The sequence below is a fragment of the Mercenaria mercenaria genome, chromosome 1 (genome assembly GCF_021730395.1).
Source record: "Mercenaria mercenaria strain notata chromosome 1, MADL_Memer_1, whole genome shotgun sequence".
In the NCBI taxonomy this organism is placed as follows: Eukaryota; Metazoa; Mollusca; class Bivalvia; order Venerida; family Veneridae; genus Mercenaria; species Mercenaria mercenaria.
The window spans coordinates 80,000,936-80,027,717 of NC_069361.1; the positions used below are offsets into that span (position 1 = coordinate 80,000,936).

The 26,782-nt window shown below is 35.4% G+C and overlaps 1 protein-coding gene across 1 annotated transcript; it reads right to left on the bottom strand.

The window, feature by feature from the left end:
• Positions 1–166: 166 nt before the first annotated feature.
• On the bottom strand, positions 167–26,759 carry LOC123532660 (conserved oligomeric Golgi complex subunit 2-like). Its single transcript, XM_045314186.2, has 18 exons — positions 26,599–26,759; positions 22,850–23,011; positions 22,439–22,504; positions 20,303–20,383; positions 19,920–20,023; positions 19,257–19,362; positions 18,689–18,868; positions 18,096–18,220; positions 16,870–16,993; positions 16,249–16,388; positions 13,415–13,476; positions 12,560–12,726; positions 11,205–11,399; positions 5,175–5,250; positions 4,347–4,492; positions 3,901–4,037; positions 2,741–2,912; positions 167–1,829 (listed from the first exon to the last, which is right to left on the bottom strand). The coding sequence occupies exons 1-18, from the start codon at positions 26,677–26,679 to the stop codon at positions 1,719–1,721; spliced, it is 2,235 nt and encodes a 744-aa protein (XP_045170121.2). The 5' UTR covers positions 26,680–26,759; the 3' UTR covers positions 167–1,718.
• Between the last annotated feature and the right edge of the window lie 23 nt (positions 26,760–26,782).

Consider the following 26,782-nt stretch of genomic DNA (forward strand, 5'->3'; position numbering starts at 1 on the left):
CACATTCAGTTTCAGTTCATTTTGTCCAGTCTTTTGGTCCTTCTATACATCTTTATGTCACCATACTTGAATAAAAAGCGCTGGTTAAATTTCAGCCAACTCTGTGAGAAATATTATGTCTACTGAACTACAAGTGGCAAAGGATCAACCAAAAACAAAGAAAGTATCAATTTGGCAGTAAAATATCTTTATTAGCAAACAGCTATGCCACAATGTGCCATGTATTGACTACTAGTATAACAATAATTTAATGTGATAGGACCCACGTTATAACAGCAATGCTGTTATAATCTATGTTGAAAAAAAACCAACAAGTCATAAATATCGTACATCTTTCTATGAAATAAATAATTGGTATAATCGTCGGGTAAAACATGACTGCATTATGAAGCACACTTTTACCAAATTTTCATAATTTTCTACAGGCAGGTAGGGATAACAAGTTCTCTTACTACAGCATCACATTTTGCAACAAGTTCCTTACAAACACAATCCGGTTTAGCGCCATTTTTCAACAGTATTCCAGTTACATGTTTGTCAGGATCCAATTTTTCTTTTAATAATAATTTCATTCTCCATTCATTAACATATGTTGAAGATAACATTAAGATAAAAAAATAAAATTATCGATTTATTTCAGTCATTTGCTTAAAAACCTATGGAACAGTTCAAACACACAAACAATTAAACTTGCTAAAAGCTGGAATACAAGTCATTATAATCCTACAATCAGTTCATGTATTTGTATTTACTACACGCCATGAACTTAATGTTTGAGGTAAATAAATACATTGTTGTAAAATGTAGGCATATAGCATACATGTTCTATTTATGACACTTGGAAAACACATTCTTTTCAAAAATGATATTTTCTTTTTTCCATTTAATCAAATTTTTAGTAAATTCCCCCTTTCTACAGCAACAACCTGTAAACAACAAAGTTAACAATGCCTCTTTCTTGGCCTTCTTTTTTTTCTCCAGTATATACTCTGGTGTAGATTTCAACCATAAAAGACCCTTGATACTTTTCATGAACTAAATGAAAGAATGTTTCAATGCTTTAAAGATGCTGTAAGAGCTATCCTCCAATCTGGGCAGTACTACTTATTATTCAAAGGGGTGTTCACTAAAATTTTATTGACTGAAGAGTGAACAGTGCAGACCATGATCAGACTGCTAGTCAGTCTTGGTCTACACTGGTTATAAAGGCAGAATCACTTACTGCCAGCAGGCTAAAGATTAAAAACATTTTATTTCAAGCCTGCAACTAAACTTGGCTGATGTTTTTCCAAAGTAGTTATACAATATAGATGATTTGATTTCATAACAGAATAACTAAGTTTGAACATAAATGCTGATATGCAGTAAACTGACTGCTGATATTCATGACAAAAAGAAAAGGTTGCATGTCACAAGAGGTTTAGACAAACAAGGAAAAAAATCACATTTTCACATCAGTCAGCACTATTTTACATACATAATCACTACTTGACAAAAGTCATCACTATTTCATATCAGCCTCCACTTTTTCACATAAGTCATAACCGTAAGTTAACACTTTTTCATATAAGATATCACAATTTATGGTACACCCACAATACATATATCTGGATCAAGCCAGAGTCTAAAGGGAGATAACTTAACTGATGATCATTAGCTCTCGTTTTTCCTGGAATTTTACTTGTATCGATTCAATTGCGTTACAAGTTTTGCTACTATCAGCTACTGCTTGTATTGACTGATGTCATAGAAGATTTAGCCTCCTCTGAGAGTTCCAGTAACTTGCTATAGTAATTCACCTGTGATGTTTCCACACCAAACTTGCTCACCTGAAACAAATAATAATAGAATTCAGCTGATAATTAGAATTGTGGTGGAAGGGAGACAACTACAAAATAAAACTCTGCCCAAGATTTTTCCAAGACAGTGCAGTAATGTAAAGCCTCCTCTAAATACACAAACAATAAAATAACACTATTTAGGCCTATTTACTCTTGATTTAAAGCTACATAAACAGAGAAACAACAAAAGATGAGAAAAATGCCAAAGCTGAATGTGTATTTTATTCATTACTCAAAAGATTTTGTCTAAAAGCACTAGTTCACAGAAATACTTTTTTTCTACAATATAACTTTTGCTTAAAACCAATTTTTAAAGCTGCATGGAAAATAAAGGAAAGTTCACCCAGTTAAAAAGATAAGGTTGTGTGGTTTGTATCTGAAGTGGGAGCCTATGGGGAAAATAACAATTTGATGATGTTTTCATGAATAGAATAAAATCTTACAATGTACATTTTGATGTCACTTTCCACATTTTATCTATTTTCTATCATTTTGACAAATAAAATGTATATGTGTGTATAGTTTTGAGAAAGTTGCGTAATCCCTCATTTTAAGCTTATTTTATGACATCAGTAAATTTTCGAATTTCAGGGGCAATGATTTTATCATTTTCAGCCTTTAGATAGAATAGATGCTACTTTAGTTAATACATGCAAGAGTTGCCATTTATCCATGGTATGTTTAACATTTCCCTATGCCGTAATGAGGTATTATTTCATGTTATCCAGATAAATAACGCTAAGCGATGATTTCTGGTGTAGCAATCATACAGAACTGACTTATTAAGTTCATATGAAAGGTCTCTTTTGAAAGAATAGTTAAATGATTTTTTTAACAAACTTTGTAAACAAATCTCAAACAGATGTATTAAAGCATATTTTAAACATTCATAACAATACCTGTGTGCCATAGTTTGTTATATCAAGGATAAGTTGCTGCCTTATTTTATCATCATCGGTGATTCCGTGTGAGCCAGCAGTTTTCTCTTGCCCTCGTCCTTTCTTCAACCGTTTTAAACTCTCCTCCATCTTCTTTACAGATGACAGCACATCTGATGTTACAGTAAAATACCTGGAACAACACATATAGCTTGACAAAATTGGAAGATAAGAGGGACGAAAACTGTTTGAATTACATTATATGATTTCATGATACCTGCATATCGTGGTTTCAAATGCTAGTGTTGGGCTACAGTGGTTGAGTGGTGTTAAAGGCTAATGACTTCATGTTAACTGCCCATCACCAGGGGAGGTTTGAGCTATACTCAAGCAGTACAAGAGGAAACCATCCAACTGACTTGTAAAAAACTGTTGGTTCTACCTAGGTACATGCCAGTGCTGGAAATGATTACTCTACTATTAATAACTTTAAGGTTGCCACAGGACCTAAACTGAGCCTGTGTGTTTTAAAAAACGAACAACAACAAACAAACAAACAACGAACACTATTTCATTTCCTTAATTCAGACAATGTATGAACAGTCCAATGATGCATAGCCATTTGCCACTGAAACATCCTTCCTTTGTTTGATAGAACTTCGATAAAATTTCTGAATGACTTTGTTTTTCATTTGAAGCACAACCTTTGTGTTAAAAACACATCTGATAGCAATTACTTCCTCACCAAGGCAGATTTCTTCTATTCCACCTGTTTCTTAGGACATATGAGCCGTGCCATGGGAAAACCAACATAGTGGGTGTGCGACCAGCATGGATCCAGACCAGCCTGCGCATCCGCGCAGTCTGGTCAGGATCCATGCTGTTCGCTAACAGTTTCTTCAATTCCAATAGGCTTTAAAAGCGAACAGCATGGAGCCTGACCAGACTGCGCGGATGCGCAGGCTGGTCTGGATCCATGCTGGTCGCAAACCCACTATGTTGGTTTTCTCATGGCACGGCTCATATATCTCTCCAGAAAAGAAACCTCAGTACAACAACAAACATATTTCTGTCTCACCGACAATACTATTCCACAGTATTCTATTTTCCTATCCAAGAACTATAATGTGTCATGTATGCACTGCATGTTTCAAAACACATTCAAACCATTGTTCACTTACTGTTCAGCAAGATTCGAGAAAACCTGAGCACATATATCAATTTTCTGTTGGTCCCCGAGAACGTCACTATGCTCCTCAATAAACACAGTGAGAGGTTTAACAGCTGCCGTGATGTACTGAGACGGTTTACTTGGTACCTGTACAAACAGAGATACATCTTAAACACTATTTATTTACACCTGTTCTATGTCGAGTTATTTATGTGTTAATTGCAAATTTATATTGACATTAGATTGTTGCCACTGACAGCCTGAACTTCTAGAACAATTACAAAATTTAGGGCGCACATTCTAATCTTAGCAACCTTTCAGTTACAAGGCCTTTCCTTGACTGAACAATAGCAGTAATACTGCATATAACTCAAGAGAATTTTTACAGAGTTAACAGAAACTTTTTAAATTTCCACACATATCGTTATCTATAAGCATGAAGAAGTCACAACATACCTCTCTATTTGTTCTTCTGTAAAGGCGTGGAATGTCGTTAACTTGTTTCAGGTGGACTGCACACTGATTGGTTACATCTACTACAACATAGTCTCTGAACTGAGGGAGACAACTCTGTATTGCACTACTACATTCATTTAAACATACTGGAAAGGACAAATAGTAACGTTGATAATCCCTGTGATCAATGCTTGAACTTCAAACCTAATGTCTGAGTTTAAATCCTCTGTCTCAAGTATCTCTTCCTTACATGAAGGCCTTGGTACTCATTAAATTTTGATTTTTTTTTTTGGCTGGGTATAACATCACACCAACACAACTGTAGGTCATACGGTGACTTTCCAGCTTCTAATGTTGTAACAAGACCCAAAGATGCCGAGCATTATTTCAGGCATGGGTGTATAACTTGCTAGGACCACAGACATTCTGCAAGTCAGCTAGATGGCTTCCTAACATGTAGAATTCTACAACCCATTTGAGGTTTTGAACCACAGTGGTGAAGGACAAAAGTTGAAAGTCAGTGACCTTAACCACTTGGCCCTACACTTTAATATATGTGAAGCAATGGCAATTAGTCATCAAGAACTGTATAAAAATTCTCAAAAGTTGATGTTAAAAAGTGTGTTTAATCTCCATTATTAAATGTTAAATGAATGCTTAACATGCAATACTGTCACAGTTTTTCATCTTTTTATTCAGTTTTATGGTCTTGTATTAGCACCATAAAATTCCATATTACTTACAGACCATATAAATTATTCCTTGCATCTTAGTCGAATTAAAAGTAATACATGTTTTAATATCAGAAAGATGATATAATAATGTTACCTTTCAAAGAATTAATGGTGTCTTCATCAAGGCCACTCAATCTTGGTATCACAGTTTTATCAAGGAAACCTGGAAGCTATATAACACATATACAATGTATTATAGTAATTTTAGTCGCTAAAATTTTGTGGTTCATATTACAATGAATATTTCTTGGGGATGTGAATTAGTGGATGTTCAGTTTGGAAGATAAGATGAATGGGGATTTTACAGTTTCCTTGATTAATTTTCTTCACTGATGCAACCTTGAAAATTAGCCACTTGCAATTATCTATGATTTCAAGCACATATACAGCTAAAACTCAGTTACTCAAATTCGAAGGGATCAAGTGTTTTAATTTGCAATGATTTAAACCTTACCCTGCTAAATTTATTTAATGAACTAGTCTATCTTTCAATTTGGACAGCATCATTAAAAGGAAATCTTACCAAAAAGATACTGACTGAATGGCGAACAGTGCAGATCTTGATCAGACTGCACGGATGTGCAGGCTGATCATGATCTACACTGGTTGCAAAGGCAGAATCAATCATGTCAAGCATGATACGGGTTAAATTGGACTTAAAATGATATTTTGTGAAGGGACTTGAAAATGTCTTCGAGATACCTGGAACTTTGGGATCAGCTAGTTTGAAATATCGAGTTTTAACTGTATATGAAAATCATTATGTTTAAATAATATTCAGAATAATAAATGCTTTTTTAAAAAAAAAATCTCTTTAACTGTAGAACAGACAAGAATATAAAAGCATTCAACTTTCAATGTTGTCATGCTTGTAATTTTAACACCTGACTATGTGTAAATAGATGACTGGTCAGTATATGAAATAATCAAATAATCAACAAACAAGAGCTGTCGGAGGACAGCAACGCTTGACTATTAAACAGCCTTGTCGATTGAATGAATACGGAAGTCGAAAAAGGGGCATAATTTAGTAAAAAAGCAAAATAGGGTTATGGAACCTGCATAGTGCTTATCAGCTCATGACAGTGGACAAGTGTGTGAAGTTTCAATCCATTCCAATTAGTTGGTACTGAGATACCAGCTTACATATAAGAATTTAACCAAAAACTCCTAAGTTGAAAAATGGGCATAATTTTGTAAAATGCGAAGTTGAGTTATTGACCTTTTGCACTGCATGTCATATCATGACAGTGAACAAGTGTGTGAAGTTTCAATCCATTCCCACAAGTGGTTACTGAGATACCAGCTTACATACAAAAACTTAACCAACAAGAGATCACAGAGTGATCTTGGCGCCCACCAATGTGCCATTTTTGAGTGTTCCAAATTTCAAGACTTACTGACTAGCTCAAGGTCAAGTTTCATTTCCATACACAACACTGCGCATGTGGTCCAAATTCGAAAGCTGTAGCTTGAGAAATGTGAAAGTAGGTCACTAGGTCAATGTCAAGGTCAAAGTTTGTTTCGGTACACAATCCTATGCATGTGGTCTAAATTTGAAGCCTGTAGCTACAGAAATGTGAAAGTAGGTCACTAGGTCAATCTTAAGGTCAAAGTTCATTTCGGTACACAAAACTGTGCAAGTGGTCCAAATTTGAAGGCTGTAGCTTGAGGAATGTAAAAGTAGGTCACTAGGTCAAAATCAAGGTCAAATTCTATTTCAGAATACAAAACTACGCATGTGGTCCAAATCTGAAGCCTGTACCTTCAAAAATGTGAAAATAGGTCACTAGGTCAATGTAAAGGTCAAAGTTCATTTCGGTACACAAAACTATGCATGTGGTCCAAATTTGAAGGCTATAGCTTAAGAAATGTAAAAGTAGGTCACTAGGTCAAAATCAAGGTCAAATTTTATTTCGGAATACAAAACTATGCATGTGGTCCAAATTTGAAGCCTGTACCTTAAAAATGTGAAAGTAGGTCACTAGGTCAATGTAAAGGTCAAAGTTTTTTTCGGTACACAAAACTATGCATGTGGTCCAAATTTGAAGGCTGTAGCTTGAGAAATGTGAAAGTAGGTCACTAGGTCAATATCAATGTCAAATTTCATTTTGAAACACGGAACTATGCATATGGTCCAAATTTGACGCCTGTACCTTCAAAAATGTGAAAGTAGGTCACTAGGTCAAAATCAAAGTCAAAGTTTTTTCCAGTGCACAAAACTATGCATGTGGTCCAAATTTGAAGGCTGTAGCTACAGAAATGTGAAAGTAGGTCACTAGGTCAAAATCAAGGTCAACTCATGTCAAGGTTCATCTTGCCACTCAAAAATATACACGTGGTCCAAATTTGAAGGCTGTAGCTAGAGAAATGTGAAAGTAGGTCACTAGGTCAAAATCAAGGTCAACTCATGTCAAGGTTCATCTTGCCACTCAAAAATATACATGTGGTCCAAATTTGAATGTTGTAGTTATTGACAAGAACATTTTAAAAGCTTTTCCCTTATATAAGTCTATATGAACCATGTGACCACCGGGGCGGGGCCATTTTTGACCCTAGGGGGATAATTTGAACAAACTTGGTAGAGAACCACTAGATGATGCTACGTTACAAGTATCAAAGCCTAGGCTTTGTGGTTGGACAAGAAGATTTTCAAAGTTTTTCCTTATATAAGTCTATGTAAATCATATGACCCCAGGGCGGGGCCATATTTGACCCTAGGGGTATAATTTGAACAATCTTAGTTGAAGACCACTAGATGATGTCACATACAAAATATCAAAGCCCTAGGCCCTGTGGTTTTGGACAAGAGGTTATTCAAAGTTTTTCCCTATATAAGTCTATATAAACCATGTGACCCCCAGGGCGGGGCCATATTTGACCCTAGAGAAATAATTTGAATCATCTTGGTAGAGGACCACTAGATGATGCTTCATACCAAATATCAAAGCCCTAGGCTCTGTGGTTTTGGACAAGAAGGTTTTCAAAGCTTTTCCCTATATAAATCTATGTAAAATATAGAAATAAACAAAGGGCCATAACTCACTCATAAATTCTTGAACCAGTCTGATTTTCAGGGGGACACAACTAGGGTACCAATACATCATTCTGACAAAGTTTGGTCAAAATCCCCCCAGTAGTTTCTGAGGAGATGCGATAACGAGAAATTGTTAACGGACGGACGGACGGACGGACGGACGGACGGAATGACGGACGGACGGACCACGGACGCAGAGTGATTTTAATAGCCCACCATCTGATGATGGTGGGCTAAAAATTTCTATGATGAAAAAGAGGCATAAGTTTGTAAAAAAGCAAAATACAATTATGGGACCTGCTTTGTGCATGTCAGATCATGACAGTGAACAAGTGTGTGAAGTTTCAATCCATTCTAATTAAAGAGTACTGAGATACCAGCTTACATACAAAACCTTAACCAAAAAATTCTAAGTCGAAAAAGGGGCATAATTTTGCAAAAAAGCAAAACAGAGTTATGGAACCTGTGCATTGTAAGTCAGTTTATCACAGTAAATAAGTGTGTGAAGTTTCAATCCATTCCCACATGTAGTTACTGAGATACCAGCTTACATACAAAACCTTAACCAAAAATTTCTAAGTAAACAAGAGGACCATGATGGTCCTGAATCGCTCACCTCTTCCCACATGACCCAGTTTTGAGTATGACGTCGTTTTTTTCTATTATTTGACATAGTGACCTAGTTTTTGAGCTCATGTGACCCAGTTTTGAACCTGACCTAGATATTATCAAGATAAAAATTCTTATCAATTTTCATGAAGAACCATTGAAGAATATGGTCTCTAGAGAGGTCACAAGGTTTTTCTATTATTTGACCTATGGACCTAGTTTTCGAAGGTACATGACCCTGTTTTGAACTTTACCTAGATATCATCAAGATGAACATTCTCACTAATTTTCATGAAGATCTCAAGAAAAATATGGCCTCTAGAGAGGTCACAAGGTTTTTCTATTTTATACCTACTGGCCTAGTTTTTGACCGTACGTGACCCAGTTTCGAAACTGACCTAGATATCATCAAGGTGAACATTCAGATAAATTTTCATGAAGATCCATTGAATTATATGACCTCTAGAGAGGTCAAAAGATTTTAATAATTTTAGATCTACTGACCTAGTTTTTGACCGCAGCTGACTCAGTTTCAAACTTGACCTAGATATCATCAAGATGAACATTCAGACCAACTTGCATACAGATCCCATGAAAAATATGGCCTCTAGAGAGGTCACAAGGTTTTTTATATTATCTGACCTACTGACCTAGTTTTTTAAGGCACATGACCCAGTTTCAAACTTGACCTAGATATCATCAAGGTGAACATTCTGACCAATTTTCATGAAGATCCATTCAAGGGTATGGCCTCTAGAGAGGTCACAAGGTTTTTCTATTTTAAGACCTACTGACCTAGTTTTTGATCGCAGTTGACCCAATTTCAAACTTGACCTATATATCATCAAGATAAACATTCAGACCAATTTTCATACAGATCCCATGAAAAATATGGCCTCTAGAGAGGTCACAACGTTTTTTCATTATTTGACCTACTGACCTACTTTTTGAAGGCACGTGACCCACTATCAAACTTGACCTAGATATCATCAAGATGAAAATTCAGACCAACTTTCTTACAGATCCCATGAAAAATATGGCCTCTAGAGAGGTCACAAGGTTTTTCTATTATTTGACCTACTGACATAGTTTTTGATGGCACGTGACCCACTTTCGAACTTGACTAAGATATCATCAAGATGAACATTCTGACCAATTTTCATGAAGATCTCATGAAATATATGGCCTCTAGAGAAGGTTTATCTTTTTTTAGACCTACTGACCTAGTTTTTGACCGCATGTGACCCAGTTTCGAACTTGACCTAGATATCATCAAGATGAACATTCAGACCAACATTCATACAGATCCCATGAAAAATATGGCCTTTAGAGAGGTCACAAGGTTTTTCTATTATTTGACCTACTGACCCAGTTTTTGATAGCACATGGCCCACTTTCGAACTTGACCTAGATATCATCAAGGTGAACGTTCTGACCAATTTTCATGAAGATCTTATGAAATGTATGGCCTCTAGAGAGGTCACAAGGTTTTTCTATTTTTAGACCTACTGACCTAGTTTTTCAGGGCACGTGACCCAGTTTCGAACTTGACCTAGATATCATCAAGATGAACATTCTAACCATTTTTCATGAAGATCTTTTGAAATATATGGCCTCTAGAGAGGTCACAAGGTTTTTCTATTTTTAGACCTACTGACCTAGTTTTTGAAGGCACGTGACCCAGTTTCGAACTTGACCTAGATATCATCAAGATGAACATTCTGACCAACTTTCATAAAGATCCCGTGAAAAATGTGACCTCTAGAGTGGTCACAAGCAAAAGTTTACGGACGCACGCATGGACGGACGGACGACGGACACCGCGCGATCACAAAAGCTCACCTTGTCACTTTGTGACAGGTGAGCTAAAAAAGGGGCACAATTTTGTAAAAAAGCAAAATAGAGTTATGGAACCTGTGCTATGTAAGTCAGTTTATCACAGTGAATAAATGTGTGAAGTTTCAATCCATTCCCACAAGTGGTTGCTGAGATACTAGCTTACATACAAAAACTTAACCAAATCGGGATGCGGACGCAGACGCATGGGCGAGTCCAATAGCTCTACTATTCTATGAATAGTCGACCTAAAAATTATACACTTAAATTATATGATTATATACTTAGTACATTTTAAAATACACCAGCAATACTTTCAATACATGTCTTTTCAGTGAAAAGCAAACTTTAAGTTGTTTTTTAGTTTGTACTAAAATATTGTTTACATGTAAGTAAACACAAAGTAACCGTTATGTAAAGATCTTTTCCTGTATTAGTATATAATTCCATGAAATATGAGAAAAGTATGGGTTGGCATATTCAAATATACAGAGTACATCAAAAGAACTGACAACTGAAATTATATATCTGGCATAATAAGACTGTAATCTTCTTAAATGTCAAAATGACAAGGGCAAACATATATATATTATACTGAAATGCATGTATTAAAATCAAGTTTCAAACTGCTAGACAGTTTACCATTTCTAACAGCTTTCCAGCATCTGATATAAGGGAGATAATTTGCCCAATGGTTATTGGCGGAGCTTGTGGGACTGTAGGAGTAATCCGCCCTTCAGTCTGACCACCAGGTGGCAGTGTGTCAGGTCCATTGGCTGCTCTTTCTGGACCAGACTTGGTTTTCACTTCTGGTACATTGTCAGATCTGTCAGTTATCTACAAAAGCCAATAATAATTTTTTCTAAAGACAAAAAAACTGACAGGGAGCTCAATGGTTCAGTGTCTGCTTTAAGTGTGGCTTGTTGACTGTTAAATGTCTGGGCATGACAAAAAATGTGAAACATGGAATTGGTAGCTACCTTGTTTGGTACTCAATATTTAAAATTCTTGAGCTACACCATGCGAAAGCCAACATAGTGCATTTGTGACCAGCATGGATCCAGACCAGCCTGCGCATCCACGCAGTCTGGTCAGGATCCAGCTGTTCGCTTTCAAAGCTTATTGCAATTAGAGAAAACTTTAGCGAAAAGCATGGATCCTGACCAGCCTGCGCATCCCCACAGGCTGGTCTGGATCCATGCTGGTCGCAAATGCACTATGTTGGTTTTCTCATGGTGTGGCTCAAATGGTTGTACCAGGAAATAAAATAAGCCCAGTTAAGTATTCGATAGCAGATACCTTGTAGAAGAGCTATGTCGCTCATATTTTCTGTTGATTATATACATTTTGTACAATCTTAAATTAAGCTTACCCTTTATCTTTTTACTTATTTGTTGAAGAAATAGACAATTAATGGTAGAAATATTGTTCATCAGACAAGGACATGAGACATTTTTTTTCTATTCACTAAAAAATATTTCTCAGTAATGACATTCAACTTCTGAACAAACATCATATGCCCATCTGTTACGCCAATAGTCTGTCAAGATATGTCAACTCAAAACCCCTAACACACTCACAGGTAACAGCCTGCGCAAAAAATACATATGAAATTCAACTTCTCTCTGCCACTTGCCATCTGAGCCATTCCCTATAATTAAATGAAATGGCTCAAACTTTTTCTTGTGTCTCTTAAATTTACATATTTTGAAGTGTTTTCTAATTATGTTACTTCTGCATGAAAGTGGCTCAAAAAACTTTTGAGGGAGTGTGACCTGTGGAAACTCACAACATAAAATCTATGATGACTCGAGTTTATTTCATGAAATACATCAATAGGGTATAGAATTCTTCCCAGATATGCATAATCCTTGAATGTTATGCAATTTTCTTCCTCCCACTGAAAAGACCTGTTTCTGAATGGTAAAATCCAATAAACATACTAGTATAATAACAAACTTTGCTCTATAAATTAATGACCTTCAGAAAATTCTAACCTGTTCCTTATATGCCTCATCTAGCCAGGTGGAATATCTAGCTAGAATCTGTATATTCAATTTCCAGAACCTGTGACTGAGGGGCAATAGATATATCTCATCCTGCCAACATGTCTGTAGACTCTTCCATAGTTCATGTGTAGAATGTAAGTGAAATTCTGATCCAGCTGGAAGAAAAATTCATTTACAAATGCAATTCAAAGACACCAAAAGTCACTGACTTAAGTATTGAAAAATGCAATTATAATTATGGCAGACAAAGTTATGATTCTTACTTACTTTTGTTGTCATTTGGGACAGTATCAATTGCTAAACATTAAATTTCGGTCAGTGCATTGAAATTATTGTCTGAAATTATTTGTGATGGACAGATGAACATGACCAAGTTGTTCCAACATAGTCCCTCTCCAATATTCTTTTGATGGGGTATAAATATTTTTAAATGGCAAGTATATTTTCTGTAGGGTTTTATGTCATATAGGCCAGCTTTCCAGCTTCTGGTGGTAGATGAAGACCCCCTGCTGCCCTCTGGGTATTATTTCAGGCAAGAGGGGGCAACCTATTAGTAGAAGCACTGATCCTTCATAAGCTAGCTGGATTACTTCCTCACATGAAAGAATTCTACATCCACTGCCAGGTCTCAAACCCACTGCAGGGAGGCAAGTGATTTGAAGCCAGTGACCTTAGCCACTTAACCATGGAGGCCCCTCAAGTGTCAAGTAAAACTTTTTCATTTATGTACCAGATCAGATTTTTTAAAAAAGAAAATAATATGAAACCATAACTTACACCTGTCAGAAAGGATAGTGATATCAATGAACATGTGGACTGATGTTAAATAAGACACATATATACCTGGTGATTTGTTAAAAGCAGTAAACAAGGATGATTCAAAGCCTCCTGCAATCTCCTGGAACCTGGAAGAAAACAGAACAAAGACTTTCATTGCTGCTAATCACAGCTTTAAATACATTTTACAATCGTCATAAAATAACTAATGCCATAATGTTGTAGCATATTCAAAGTACTTAAAACTTATGCCAACAAGAGGACCATGATGGTCCTGAATCACTCACCTATCCCCACATGACCCAGTGTTGAACTGAGTATGATGTCGTTATTTCTATTATTTGACATAGTGACCTAGTTTCTGAGCACATGTGACCTAGATATCATCAAGATAAAAAATTCTGACCAATTTTCATGAAGATCCATTAAAAAATATGGCCTCTAGAGAGGTCACAAGGTTTTTCTATTATTTGACCTAATGACCTAGTTTTTGAAGGCACGTGACCCACTTTTAAACTTGACTTAGATATCATCAAGGTGAACATTCTCACCAATTTTCATGAAGATCTCGTGAAAAATATGGCCTCTAGAGAGGTCACAAGGTTTTTCTATTTTTCGACCTACTGACCTAGTTTTTGACTGCACATGACCCAGTTACAAACCTGACCTAGATATCATCAAGCTGAACATTCTCACCAATTTTCATGAAGATCCATTGAGAAATATGGCCTCTAGAGAGGTCACAAGGTTTTTCTATTTTTAGACCTACTGACCTAGTTTTTGACCCTACTTGACCCAGTTTCAAACCTAACCTAGATATCACCAAGGTGAACATTCTGACCAATATTCATGAAGATCTCATGAAAAATATGGCCTCTAGAGAGGTCAAAAGGTTTTTCTATTTTTAGATCTACTGACCTAGTTGTTAACCCCACGTGACCCAGTTTCGAACTTGATCTAGATATCATCAAGGTAAACATTCTGACCAATTTTCATGAAGATCCATTGAAAAATATGGCCTCTAAAGAGGTCACAAGGTTTTTCTATTTTAAGACCTACTGACCTAGTTTTTGACCGCACGTGACCCAGTTTCGAACTTGACCTAGATATCATCAAGGTGAACATTCTGACCAATTTTCATGAAGATCCATTGAGAAATATGGCCTCTAGAGAGGTCACAAGGTTTTTCTATTTTTAGACCTACTGACCTAGTTTTTGATCCCACATGACTAAGTATCGAACATGACCTAGATATCATCAAGGTGAACATTCTGACCAATATTCATGAAGATCTCATGAAAAATATGGCCTCTAGAGAGGTCACAAGGTTTTCCTATTTTTAGATCTACTGACCTAGTTTTTACGCCCACGTGACCCAGTTTCGAACTTGACCTAGATATCATCAAGCTGAACATTCTGACCAATTTTCATGAAGATCCATTGAGAAATATGACCTCTAGAGAGGTCACAAGATTTTTCTATTTTTAGACCTAATGACCTAGTTATTGACCCCACGTGACCCAGTTTCGAACTTGACCTAGATATCATCAAGGTGAACATTCTGACCAATATTCATGAAGATCTCATGAAAAATATGGCCTCTAGAGAGGTCACAAGGTTTTTCTATTTTTAGACCTACTGACCTAGTTTTTGACTCCACATGACCCAGTTTCGAACTTGACCTAGATATCATCAAGGTGAACATTCTGACCAATTTTCATGAAGATCTTGTGAAATATATGGCCTCTAGAGAGGTCACAAGGTTTTTCTATTTTTAGACCTACTGACCTAGTTTTTGATGGCATGTGACCCAGTTTCGAACTTGACCTAGATATCATCAAGATGAACATTATGACCAACTTTCATAAAGATCCCATGAAAAATGTGACCTCTAGAGTGGTCACAAGCAAAAGTTTACGGACGGACGCACGCACGCACGCACGGACGGACGGACGACGGACGCCGCGCGATCACAAAAGCTCACCTTGTCACTTTGTGACAGGTGAGCTAAAAACATATTCATAAAAGTCATCGTGTAACAGGCAAATCACTATTCTCTACCAGTCAGTTTTTTCCAACAGGCAAAATTAATGTCTTTGATCAAACTGATTTGGAAGACATTTGCCGAAGTTTCAATATTATTTTTTTCAAACTCATATGAAGAAAGCTTTCATCCAAGTCTATTTCCTGGCAAAACCAGCTTTGCTGTCACATAAAGAAGTTCACAAGCTTAACCAAGAATTTTAGGGCTTAAACCGTGTTGGTGTCATGACCATATCTCCTAATACACCTTGGTTCAGGGTCACAAAACTGAGTTTGGTAACCAGTCTCAGAATGCAACCCTACCATTGGTCAATTTTAAATTTGTGCTTGCAAACAACCAATCTGATGTTGCAATTTACAGACTGGACTACAAAACTTAAGACTTATAATCTTGAACCAAGCACTTCATTTTTTCCAGGAAGAAGATGTGTGTGTTCGGGGTTAACGTCTTTTTTCAACAATTTTTCAGTCATATAAATGACGGTGTCTACTTGTAGCAGTGAGCACAATGCCCAACTTTATAGTGCTGCTTCACTGGAATATCACACCGTAGACACACAACATGATACCACCCATTCACATTATACTGACACCAAGCTGACCAGTCCTAGTACTATCCTCTTAATGCTGAGCGCCAAGCAAGGAGGCTACTAGTTCCATTTTTTAAGTCTTTGGTATGACACGGCCAGGGATTGAACCCACGACCTCCCACACTCAAAGCAGGCATTCTACCACTAGGCTACCGAGACGGTCTGGGCATGAGGATGTGAGAGCTACTAAATAAGCATCAGGTTTTCAGGACAGTTTCAGCTGTAACAAGTATATACTAATAAGCGAAAACAAAGGGAACAGTTAACCTGATCTGGAAGTAGACAGGAAGGCTCCACTTGTTAATGAAAGTATGATAGCTTTGATGGTCCCGTAATCTTTTTACACTTGCCTGTGACCCACACAGTGCCTCAAATCTCTCCAAAAACTCCATACTTATCAGGTATTTCTGAAAATCATAAGAAGATATGACATGCAGTTTGTGAAGACATCTTTAAAATTTTATCAACAAATGTCTCTTTAATAATATTAATTCCACTATGCCTTTGATATTTTGGTTTCCTTACACAAACCGCTAAAGTCTTGTTAGAGACTAATGCTACTATCTTAACCCTTACCCTGCTAAATTTCTATGAACTTGTCCATTTTTCAATTTGGACAGTACCATTAACTGTTAGGAGGGGTGCTTACCAAAAAGATACAGACTGAATGACAAACAGTGCAGATCTTGATCAGACTGCATAGATGTGCAGGCTGATCATGATCTACACTGGTCGCAAAGGCAGAATCAATCGTGTCCAGCATGTTAAGGGTTAATAGAGCTTTTTAAAGCATTTTCTTCAATAAATATACATGTATTTAGAAAATTCATAACAATTTCTAATATAGACTAAGCATTTGTTGGACATTTGGGGACTTCTTAAACTTACAGCATGAAATATATTAGGATTTCCTGGTGCAAATATTGAGCTTGTTTTGGCTTCTATATTACTCACAACCTCAGGCCATACTGAGTTCACAATAAAGTCATATCCTCTCACAGCATCTGAACTCCTGTCAAAAAGAAAGAAACAAGTTGAAACTTGACTGGTTTGTTTATAACATTTCATTTTAAGTTATTGTCAAAATCATTTTTTAAAACTTAATGGCAACAACTAGCCATATACAAATTAACAGAACTAGTCTTTCCTTTGTTATTACTTTGTATTTAAAATGTACAAATTACACAGTGCTATCTATACTTTGAAATTTTCTCAGGCTGGGATTCAGATGAAAATCAGAAGCCTTAAAATTTACTTTTCAAAACCTGAAATATCCTTTTCCAATAGAGTTATTTATTTAAGAAATAATATATCCCAAACAGTGATTTGTCATTGTCAAATTAATATCATTGTATGGAGTTTAGATGTGAAGGAATTATATCACGAGGGCGCAGCCCGAGTCATATAATAATATGCATCTAAACAACAAACAATGATTTTATTCACGCACATTATCACTGTTTGAGATATATTATTTTTATTCTAACAGTTTTCAAGGATTATTATATACGTCCTTGCCGATATCCATCAAATATTTGCCTGATTTCTGTTGATTTCTTTTCCAGCATGCCGCTATGCCATCTTACACCATGACTTAATAATTGTGACATCAGACAAATGAATTGCTGAATAATAACACACAGTTTTCAGCCTTCTTTGTTTAATAGGAAAACAAATCGGGTTGTGTTAGAATACACGTTTTTTGCGAAATATCAAAATATTAGAGTGCAATATATCTGGTATTTTCACAGAGAAAAATATCAAATATATTTTCACTGGTAAGAAACTACATAATAAATTTTGTCAAAACATAAAATAAATTTTTTTTATTTGTTTTACATGTAAGATCAAAATATCTTTCACTCATGAACACCGAATCTTACATTTTCACTCGTGGCTCTGCCACTTGTGAAAATATTAAATCTGGTGTTCACTCCTGAAAGATTTTTCAATCTTAATTGAAGCAAATAAATATCCTCTATACAGAAAAAATCTGGCAATGAAAAGCCTAAATTCAAAACCAGTCCTGAAAAATCTGAACACTCAAAAACAGATGAGTCACACACAACTATTATAAGATGAATTATCAAGTCTTAAAACATTGTAACACTTACCCTGCTGTGACCCTTGAAGTAACATCAGTCAGCAGTTTGCAGTGTTGTGGTATAAACTGTAACACTTTATCAAACATGCCTTTTAAACCATTGTGGTTGGATTTTATAAACTGTTCTGAAATCACCTTAAATAAAGACATTTACTTTTTAATAATTATATCAACATTTACAACTTACAGCAAATATAACAGAAAATTTGAAATGCAATAAAAATTCAAAAACATTTTGCTCTATGAAAAGACCTGTTTTCTGCAATGATTTTTTAAGATTTAGGAAAGATTCAAAACTATGTAACTATGTGTAGGATAACGCAGTGGTATATGGCACAGCTATGGACTCCTAATCTGGAGATTTCAGGTTCGAATCCTAGAGAAAGCAATATCTGACTGCTCAGTGGCTGGTCCCACAATCCCTTTCCAACACATAAGTACTAGTCAGAGGTTCAAGAAGCAGTCAATGAGTGACGTAAACCAAGCTGTGAGAATGTTCTCTGCAATCAATGAGCAAATCAAACAGGATTAAACTAAATACATAGGAATTGCTTCAGAAGTCTATAATACATTAAAACAACTTGCTAACAAAACATTTCCTACCTCTTCCATGTAGGGTTTTACGATATGTTGTCTATATAAACTCTCAGCATCCCTTATCTTATCTATGAGTGAATATGTCCTCAGACATTGTCTCAGAATGTCAACATTTCCTGCATCTAGCCCCTCTAAAAATGATCCTTCCAAGCTGAACTGCAGCGTTGTTGTTATGTTTGCTATCCTCTGAAAGATGAATAAACATGATTGGATAAAGATGTGAAATGTCATTTAGTTATTCTGATATTAAGTAGTACAACAACTGGAAGCATTTTGTTTGATAATGGCATCCTCTAAATAAACTGTCAGAATTTCAAGTCAGTATCATCTCAAAATTTATAGCCAGAAAGTCACAGATCAAAATCATTCTTTTTTTTTAAATTACTGTAGATAAAAAGGATTATGAAATAGAATCTTGCTGTAGACCTACTTTTTTACATTTGAAACAAAAAATATACTCATCCCTTCAGTGTTTTATGCTGATGTTATACAGAGTATATGCTAATGATTTATAAATCTACATAATATTACAAAATAAGAAAATTTTGTAATTTCTTTGTGAAAATAAACATACCGGTTTAATCTGTTCAACTAGTGGTAATCCCCTGCTCTTTGTCACATAGAACTGAAGTTTGTTGAACTCTGTTGCAACTCTTTCTATCAACTGTCCATTTAAAGGCCTGTAAAACAGTAATATCATGCTCTAAATGATAATAGTATCATTAATAAGTTTGTGACAAATAATTATTTCATAGTCTACAATACAGTCAAACCTGTACACAATGACCACCCTGGAGCCAAATGGTAGTCTATATTAACAAGTGATCTTTATTCAGAGGTCAGTATACACTGCAAAAGTCAGATGGTCTTTAGTACAGTTTTGGCTGTATGCTGAAATGTTATACAGTTATTAATCTGTCACTGTTGTTGATAAAAACCACTTGTGGAAGTCTTGAAGGAAGCACTAGAGCAATTGAGCTTTTACATTTACCAGTTATTTTCAACAATGATGTATATACTATATTGTGCCTCAGCAGGACCATCATCAAGATGAACAGATAGGAAGATCAAAAGGTGACATTTCTCTTGACAAAAATCAATCTATGTATTAAACATTCTCCTTGACAAAAATAAATCTATGTACTAAACTACCTAACATTCTCATATCAACTCACTTGATAAATGTCATTTCCTTTCTCTTTATACAAACTGTATGCATTAGAAGTAAGTAACTCACCCAGCATGTGATGGTCCTTCTCCACCATCTGCTGAGTGGATCCCTAACAATCTTTCTATCTTGTCCACAGATTCTGTGATATTTATCAACCTCTGGATACATGCCTGTAGCAGAGTTGGTAGAAACACAATCTCAACTTTTAAAACTCATTTACATTTTACTATTGTAAATTATGTACCAAAACTTGTTCTACCTGACTGATAATTCTGCACATTACAAACATCTTTACTTTTAAAAACATTTATCCTTATATTAATTAGATGCTGTGAAATATACAACAAATTTAATAGTTTCTGTCAGAATTTATATTATATATTTGGTTTGATTTTACATGCTACAATGTAATATGCGTATAACTAAATAATGTTTAAAAAAGTACTTACCTTTCCCTGTTTAATTTGCTGCCTTTTTCTGAGTTTATCTTCCACTGCTAATATAGCTTCATCCATGGACTTTCTTACATTCTGTAAAAAAAGTAAGATTTATGTAAATGAAATTTATTCTACAAGTTTTATTACAATAAATACATACACAAGACAACAATATTAAAGACATTTACACAGTAAACAAAAAATGTTTAAGGTACCCCTTATAAGGCAGTCTGTATAGTTATTATATATATAACAAATGACCTTATCTCTAGAAGTCGTTCCTTTAGATCTGGTCATTTGTCATCATTTTAGGAGTACCTCTGTCTATACTAGGAACAAGAGATCATAGAGTGATCTTGGCGCCCACCAATGTGCCATTTTTGAGTGTTCCAAATTTCAAGACTTAATGACTAGCTCAAAGTCGAATTTCATTTCCGTACACAACACTATGCAAGTTGTCCAAATTTGAAGGCTGTAGCACGAGAAATGTGAAAGTAGGTCACTAGGTCAAAATCAAGGTCAAATTTTATTTCGGAACACAGAACTATGCATGGTCCAAATTTGAAGCCTGTACCTTCAAAAACGTGAAAGTAGGTCACTAGGTCAATGTAAAGGTCAAGGTTTGTTTCGGTACACAAAACTATGCATGTGGTCCAAATTTGAAGGCTGTAGCTTGAGAAATGTGAAAGTAGGTCACTAGGTCAAAATCAAGGTCAAATTTCATTTCAGAACATGAAACTATGCATGTGGTCCAAATTTGAAGCCTGTACCTTCAAAAATGTGAAAGTAGGTCACTAGGTCAATGTCAAGGTCAAAGTTTTTTTCAGTGCACAAAACTATGCATGTGGTCCAAATTTGAAGGCTGTACCTACAGAAATGTGAAAGTAGGTCACTAGGTCAAAATCAAGGTCAACTCATGTCAAGGTTCATCTTGCCACTCAAAACCATACATGTGGTCCAAATCTGAATGTTGTAGGTTATTGACAAGAAGATTTTAAAAGCTTTTCCCTATACAAGTCTATATAAACCATGTGACCCCCAGGGCGGAGCCATATTTGACCCTACGGGGATAATTTGAACAAACTTGGTAGAGAACCACCAGATGATGCTACATTACAAATGCCAAAGCCCTAGGCTTTGTGGTTTGGACCAGAAGATTTTCAAAGTTATTCCCTATATAAGTCTATGTAAACCATGTGACCCCCGGGGAGGGGCCATATTTGATCCTATGGGGATAATTTGAACAATCTTAGTAGAAGACCACTAGATGATGTCACATACAAAATATCAAAGCCCTAGGCCCTGTGGTTTTAAACAAGAGGTTTTTCAAAGTTTTTCCCTATATAAGTCTATATAAACCATGTGACCCCTGGGGCCGGGCCATATTAGACCCCAGGGAAATAATTTGAATCGTCTTGGTAGAGGACCACTAGATGATGCTTCATACCAAATATCAAAGCCCTAGGCTCTGTGGTTTTGGACAAGAAAATTTTCAAAGTTTTTCCCTATATAAACCTATGTAAATTATAGAAATAAACAAAGGGCCATAACTCATTCAAAAATTGTTGAACCAGTCTGATTTTCAGGGGGACACAACTAGGGTACCAATACATCATTCTGACAAAGTTTGGTCAAAATCCCCCTGGTAGTTTCTGAGGAGATGCGATAACGAGAAATTGTTAACGGAAGGACGGACGGAATGACGGACGGACGGACGGACGGACGGAAGGACGACGGACCACAGACGCAGAGTGATTTGAATAGCCCACCATCTGATGATGGTGGGCTAAAAACAAAGCTTATAATACCGTATATTTCCGGCCATACGTCGACGTTTTTTGGCCAAATTATTAGTTCTGAAGTAATTATACAAGATATTATTTTAGAATAATGTTTGAAAATGTGTAATGACTTTTAATATTTGTCCAACAGCCTAACTATTATTTAGTTACCTAAATACACATTGGCAACATTACTGCAAAAAAGCCAAAAAAAATGAAAAATTTAAATTAGATCTGGCAGGGAAAACATAATTTTTGCTTTGGGACTGTCTGCTTTTCTAGATGTAACTTTAAAGGTGAAAAAATGCCATAGAAAAATCTTTAGGGATCTAGATAATTGTTTTGGCATGCTATAAATCAAACTTACTAAAACTTCATCTCTCAGTTGTTCAAGGGGTGCAGTTAAACTCCCAATTGCTTTGTCCATTCCAACCTATACAGTAGAAGAAAAAAAAATCATTTATTGACAATTAAATCAAAGACATCTATAAACATGTGTCTCAGCTTTTTTCAAACAAGAATATATTAAGACCTATAGGCTACAGTACATCCAATATTGTATGAAAATCTTGTAAAGTACTGAACTTGCGCAAACAATTCAATATTCTGGTGACTTGATTTAGTTAATTCAACTTAATTGTTCAAACTGCCTTTTTATATCAATTTTTTCTTTTGACAATGAGTTGTATGTGTATAAACCATTTGACTTTAATGAAAATTTAATTGCAGGAATAACAGTGAAGTGTGTAATTAAAACTTAACAACTAGACAAGCATACCAAATTGCTTGAAAGGTTGACAAAATCTGCATAGTCCTTGTTGATCAGTTCTATCATAGCACTTCTAAGAATCTTCAGGTATATAGACAGATCATCTCTGAAATCCTCCAGCTGAACACGCCTCCTACACTCCAGGACAAAATGGTCAACATTAAAGTCATCCTGAAATAATTTGAAAATACTCGGTAAATATGGTTAAGGAAGAAAATAATAAGCACTGGCATTTAGTGGTTTATGAGATCTTATTTAAACAGGAAAGACTAACACAGGAAATGCCAAGTACACAAATACCTAAACTACTTAACTCTAGGCTGTCAGGATAATATGCGTCAAATAACCTGGGCTATTCTGACCATGTGATCAGTACACTGTCATAGACTTCGAAATTAATAGTGTTTTCTTTTCATCATCAAGTTTTGAAATCATTAAATTTTCAAAACAGCAACACCACGTTTTCCCACTAAGGCTCCAACGGTAACAGATTTTTGTAAATGTTTACATGATCTTTCGAACGAGAAACAATACCGTTTAAATGAAAACTATCATTGTCTTCAGTCATGACTCTGGCTGTTTTTTCCCCTTCTATAACAGGGACCCATAATCGCAAATGCATTATTTTCTCAAATTAAACAGGAAAATATATCAGAAATTCATGGTAATTTTTGATAACATTTTCTCAAGTCAAGACTGTTTGATGTTTCCTCGCTACATTTGGCACTGTTTGATGCAATTCCATTGCAAAATGAAACAATTTGTTTTAACTGATTCAAATTTAGCACTGTATACAGCCTTCTTACATGTTATTGTTCCGTTCAGATAACAGAATTTATCCCTTATCAAACAACTGCGCAAAATTATGGTGTACTGTTTACCGAAAAGAGACATATAATATTGTTAACAGAAACACTTGTTTCGTTCAGTTTTATGAACAGAGAAAGACTTTGATGGTAGGAAGGGTGATCATTTTGTTTAACCGGGTAGAAATTTTGTAAACGTTTACCAGTCAAACATGACACAGACTTATTTAATCATGTAAAATGGAAGCCTTACCAGTGACTGGACACCTAGCCTATCCTCTAAGGTTTTTTAAGGCATTTGGTTAGCAATTTGTTTATGAATAGTGTAATTAATTCATTTAATTTTTTGTTGAAATGTTTGCTCAAGATGTACACAAATACTAGGCTGAATTCAAACCTTAAACAAGACAGATTTTTTAATTTGTGTTTTTCAAAGTTGAAATGTGACAAATTTTTAAAATAACGGTGGAAAGATTTAAATGTAGAAATATGTGTTCTGTAAAGTGAATTTTTTAATATACTGACACTATATTTATACCTTGTAAAATTATTTTAATAAATATTCATAGACACAATACATGATTTTAGAATAATATAAATAATATCTGCTATAAAAATATGCACAAAATGAAGTAAAAGTAATCGATTTATAGAAGATGCTTCATTACATTTAAAAACAAATTCTAACTTTTGTATGTTTTGGGCATGCAATAAGAATCTATGCACCAAATCTTCAAACACAACACAATCTGTCTTTACATTATCTTGGAAACTTCTTTCAGCGAAATTGTCTCAGAACAATCATGACAATAAACTGGAAACAGGGCACTCGTTTGGCTGTTTTTGGGGCCGAATATGGGCCCTATTCCCCACATAAAATAATATGTTTTTTCCCCCTTTCTCAGAAGAAAATTCCCCTGATAATAGGTTGTTTGACACAACTAGATATGAACTCTCTTTCAAGTTATATTATAGTGCATCCAAGGAAGGTTACTGCTGCAATATAGTTGCATAAGTTAGAAATGACTGAAGACAATAGTAATAAGTATGAAAAGTAGTAACATATATATGGCTAAAAACTTCCCCTTTTTGTCTTAAAACGATGAAAATTTCACCTTCCTGAGGGTATGGGTACCTGTCCCCAAAAGTTGTCTAGTGCCCTGGGAACTCTTTTAGACAACAACAGTAACTTTATGAGCAACAACATTTTTAACACGTGTAACATGTATGTGTTTTCTTCTTTTATGTTGCTTTAATAATAATATGTATGTTGTAAATTGTGATCTGTCTTATTTTCTTAGTGTCAGCTATGTTTATGTTGCTTTAAATGTGTTTTAACATGTATGTGATAATTTGTGATTCTTCTTATTTGCTTATAGCGTCAGCTATGTTTTATTTTGCTTTAATGTGCTTTAACATGTATGTGATAATTTGTGATTCTTCTTATTTGCTTATTGTCAGATATGTTATATTTACTTAAATGTCCTTTAACATGTATGAAATTTCTTATAGCTCTTTTCCCTATGTTGAGCTTATTTACTTGTGTTTGTGGGAAATTAACTTTAAGCTAATGTTTTATGTTGTATTTATCAGACATTCAATAAATCTTCTTGTATCTTGTAACACATATAGCTCTACTTATTTGATGTAGGTCTAAAGAATAATACAATATCTTCATAGAAAAATACACAATTCATAAATAAATTGATCACTTGATGCTTAGAAAAAAACCTATGGGACAGGCTAAGCATCCTGTTGTCGAACAATACAAGACCTCATTAGCTTAGAAACCTGGGAGAAGACATGGTCCATGGAGTTCAACCCGGACAAGTGTGAAGTCCTTAGAATTTTTAGAAAGAAAAATCCTGTAGTCTACCCCTACAAACTTCACAACATAGAGTTAAAAACTTGTGAGGCAGCTAAATACTTAGGCATAACCATTTCCAAAGATCTAAACTGGTCCAAACACATTGACAATATCACTTCCAAAGCAACTTCCACTCTTCGCTTCATACAACGAAATGTCAAAACTGATAATAAAAAGGTCAAAACTGCTGCCTATAACACCTATGTCCGCCCTCAACTTGAGTACTGTTCAAGCGTCTGGCATCCGTGGCAAAAAACCCTCACTAGCAAAGTCGAAAATGTCCAAAGGTCAGCTGCTAGGTACGTCATGTATGACTACAGTTACACCAGTAGTGTTACACAAATGCTGAAAACCTTAGAATGGAATACACTCCAATATAGAAGGTTACACAATTCATTAGTAATGTTTTATAAAATAAGGACCCAGACAGTTGCAGTCGACCAATCTCATCTTATTCCAACTAGAAACCTAAATTACTTAATCCCCATGTCTCACACTCAGTACTTTTCTAACTCCTACTTCCCTAGGACCATCCGACTCTGGAACTCCCTACGAACTTATGTTAAATCTAGCCCCAGTCTCAGTATCTTTAGAGAGAGGCTGGCGGTGGTCAGTATGTAATTCTGTTGCCTCTGTCCCATTTTAACTGTAGCATACTGTCTTTTTTAGCTTTTATTCTTTTAACATTGTAACATATCAGTTCTTTAACAACTGTTTCTCTGACAGCGCCGCCCAGTGATAGTCGGAAATCGACGGTTGGGTGAAAGATGTAGATGTAGATGTAGAATACAAAACAAATTTATTTAAAGTCGTTGCATATATATAAACAGAAAACATTAGCTATAGATGTATAGCTATTTACCGACGACTTTGATTTTAATATAATGCAGGTTAGGCGTCCGGTTACCCAACTGCTCGACACTTTCAAAATGTGCTATAAAATGGGTCAGAAGCAAGTGGTAATAAATGGTACTCAAAGCATCAATACTGAAACATCATTAAAAATCCAAATTTGGAGTCAGAAACCTGTCAAAATAATTGGGCAAGGAAATAAGAATTAATTAAAAAGGCCTGGTAAGCTTCACCTTCATGAACTCATCCTTGTCAAAACAAAGAGATGCAGGGCCATTTGGCAAGGGCACACTTTTAACAGGATCGCCTGTCATTGTTATCTTTAGCTAAAAATGTCAAAAAATAAAAATTGTTTGCCACATCTTTCGTCTTGATCAATAAAATGTTTGAATTATCCCGATAAAGCGTCTCCCCAAC

Excerpts from the sequence above, each read along its gene's own strand:
- LOC123532660 (XM_045314186.2), bottom strand. The coding sequence starts at position 26,679 with ATGACAGGCGATCCTGTTAAAAGTGTGCCCTTGCCAAATGGCCCTGCA. Across the intron at positions 23,012-26,598 it reads ACAAGGATGAGTTCATGAAG|GATGACTTTAATGTTGACCA; the intron begins GTGAAGCTTACC and ends AAATTATTTCAG. Across the intron at positions 13,477-16,248 it reads CCTGTCTACTTCCAGATCAG|GTTCCAGGAGATTGCAGGAG; the intron begins GTTAACTGTTCC and ends GTTTTCTTCCAG.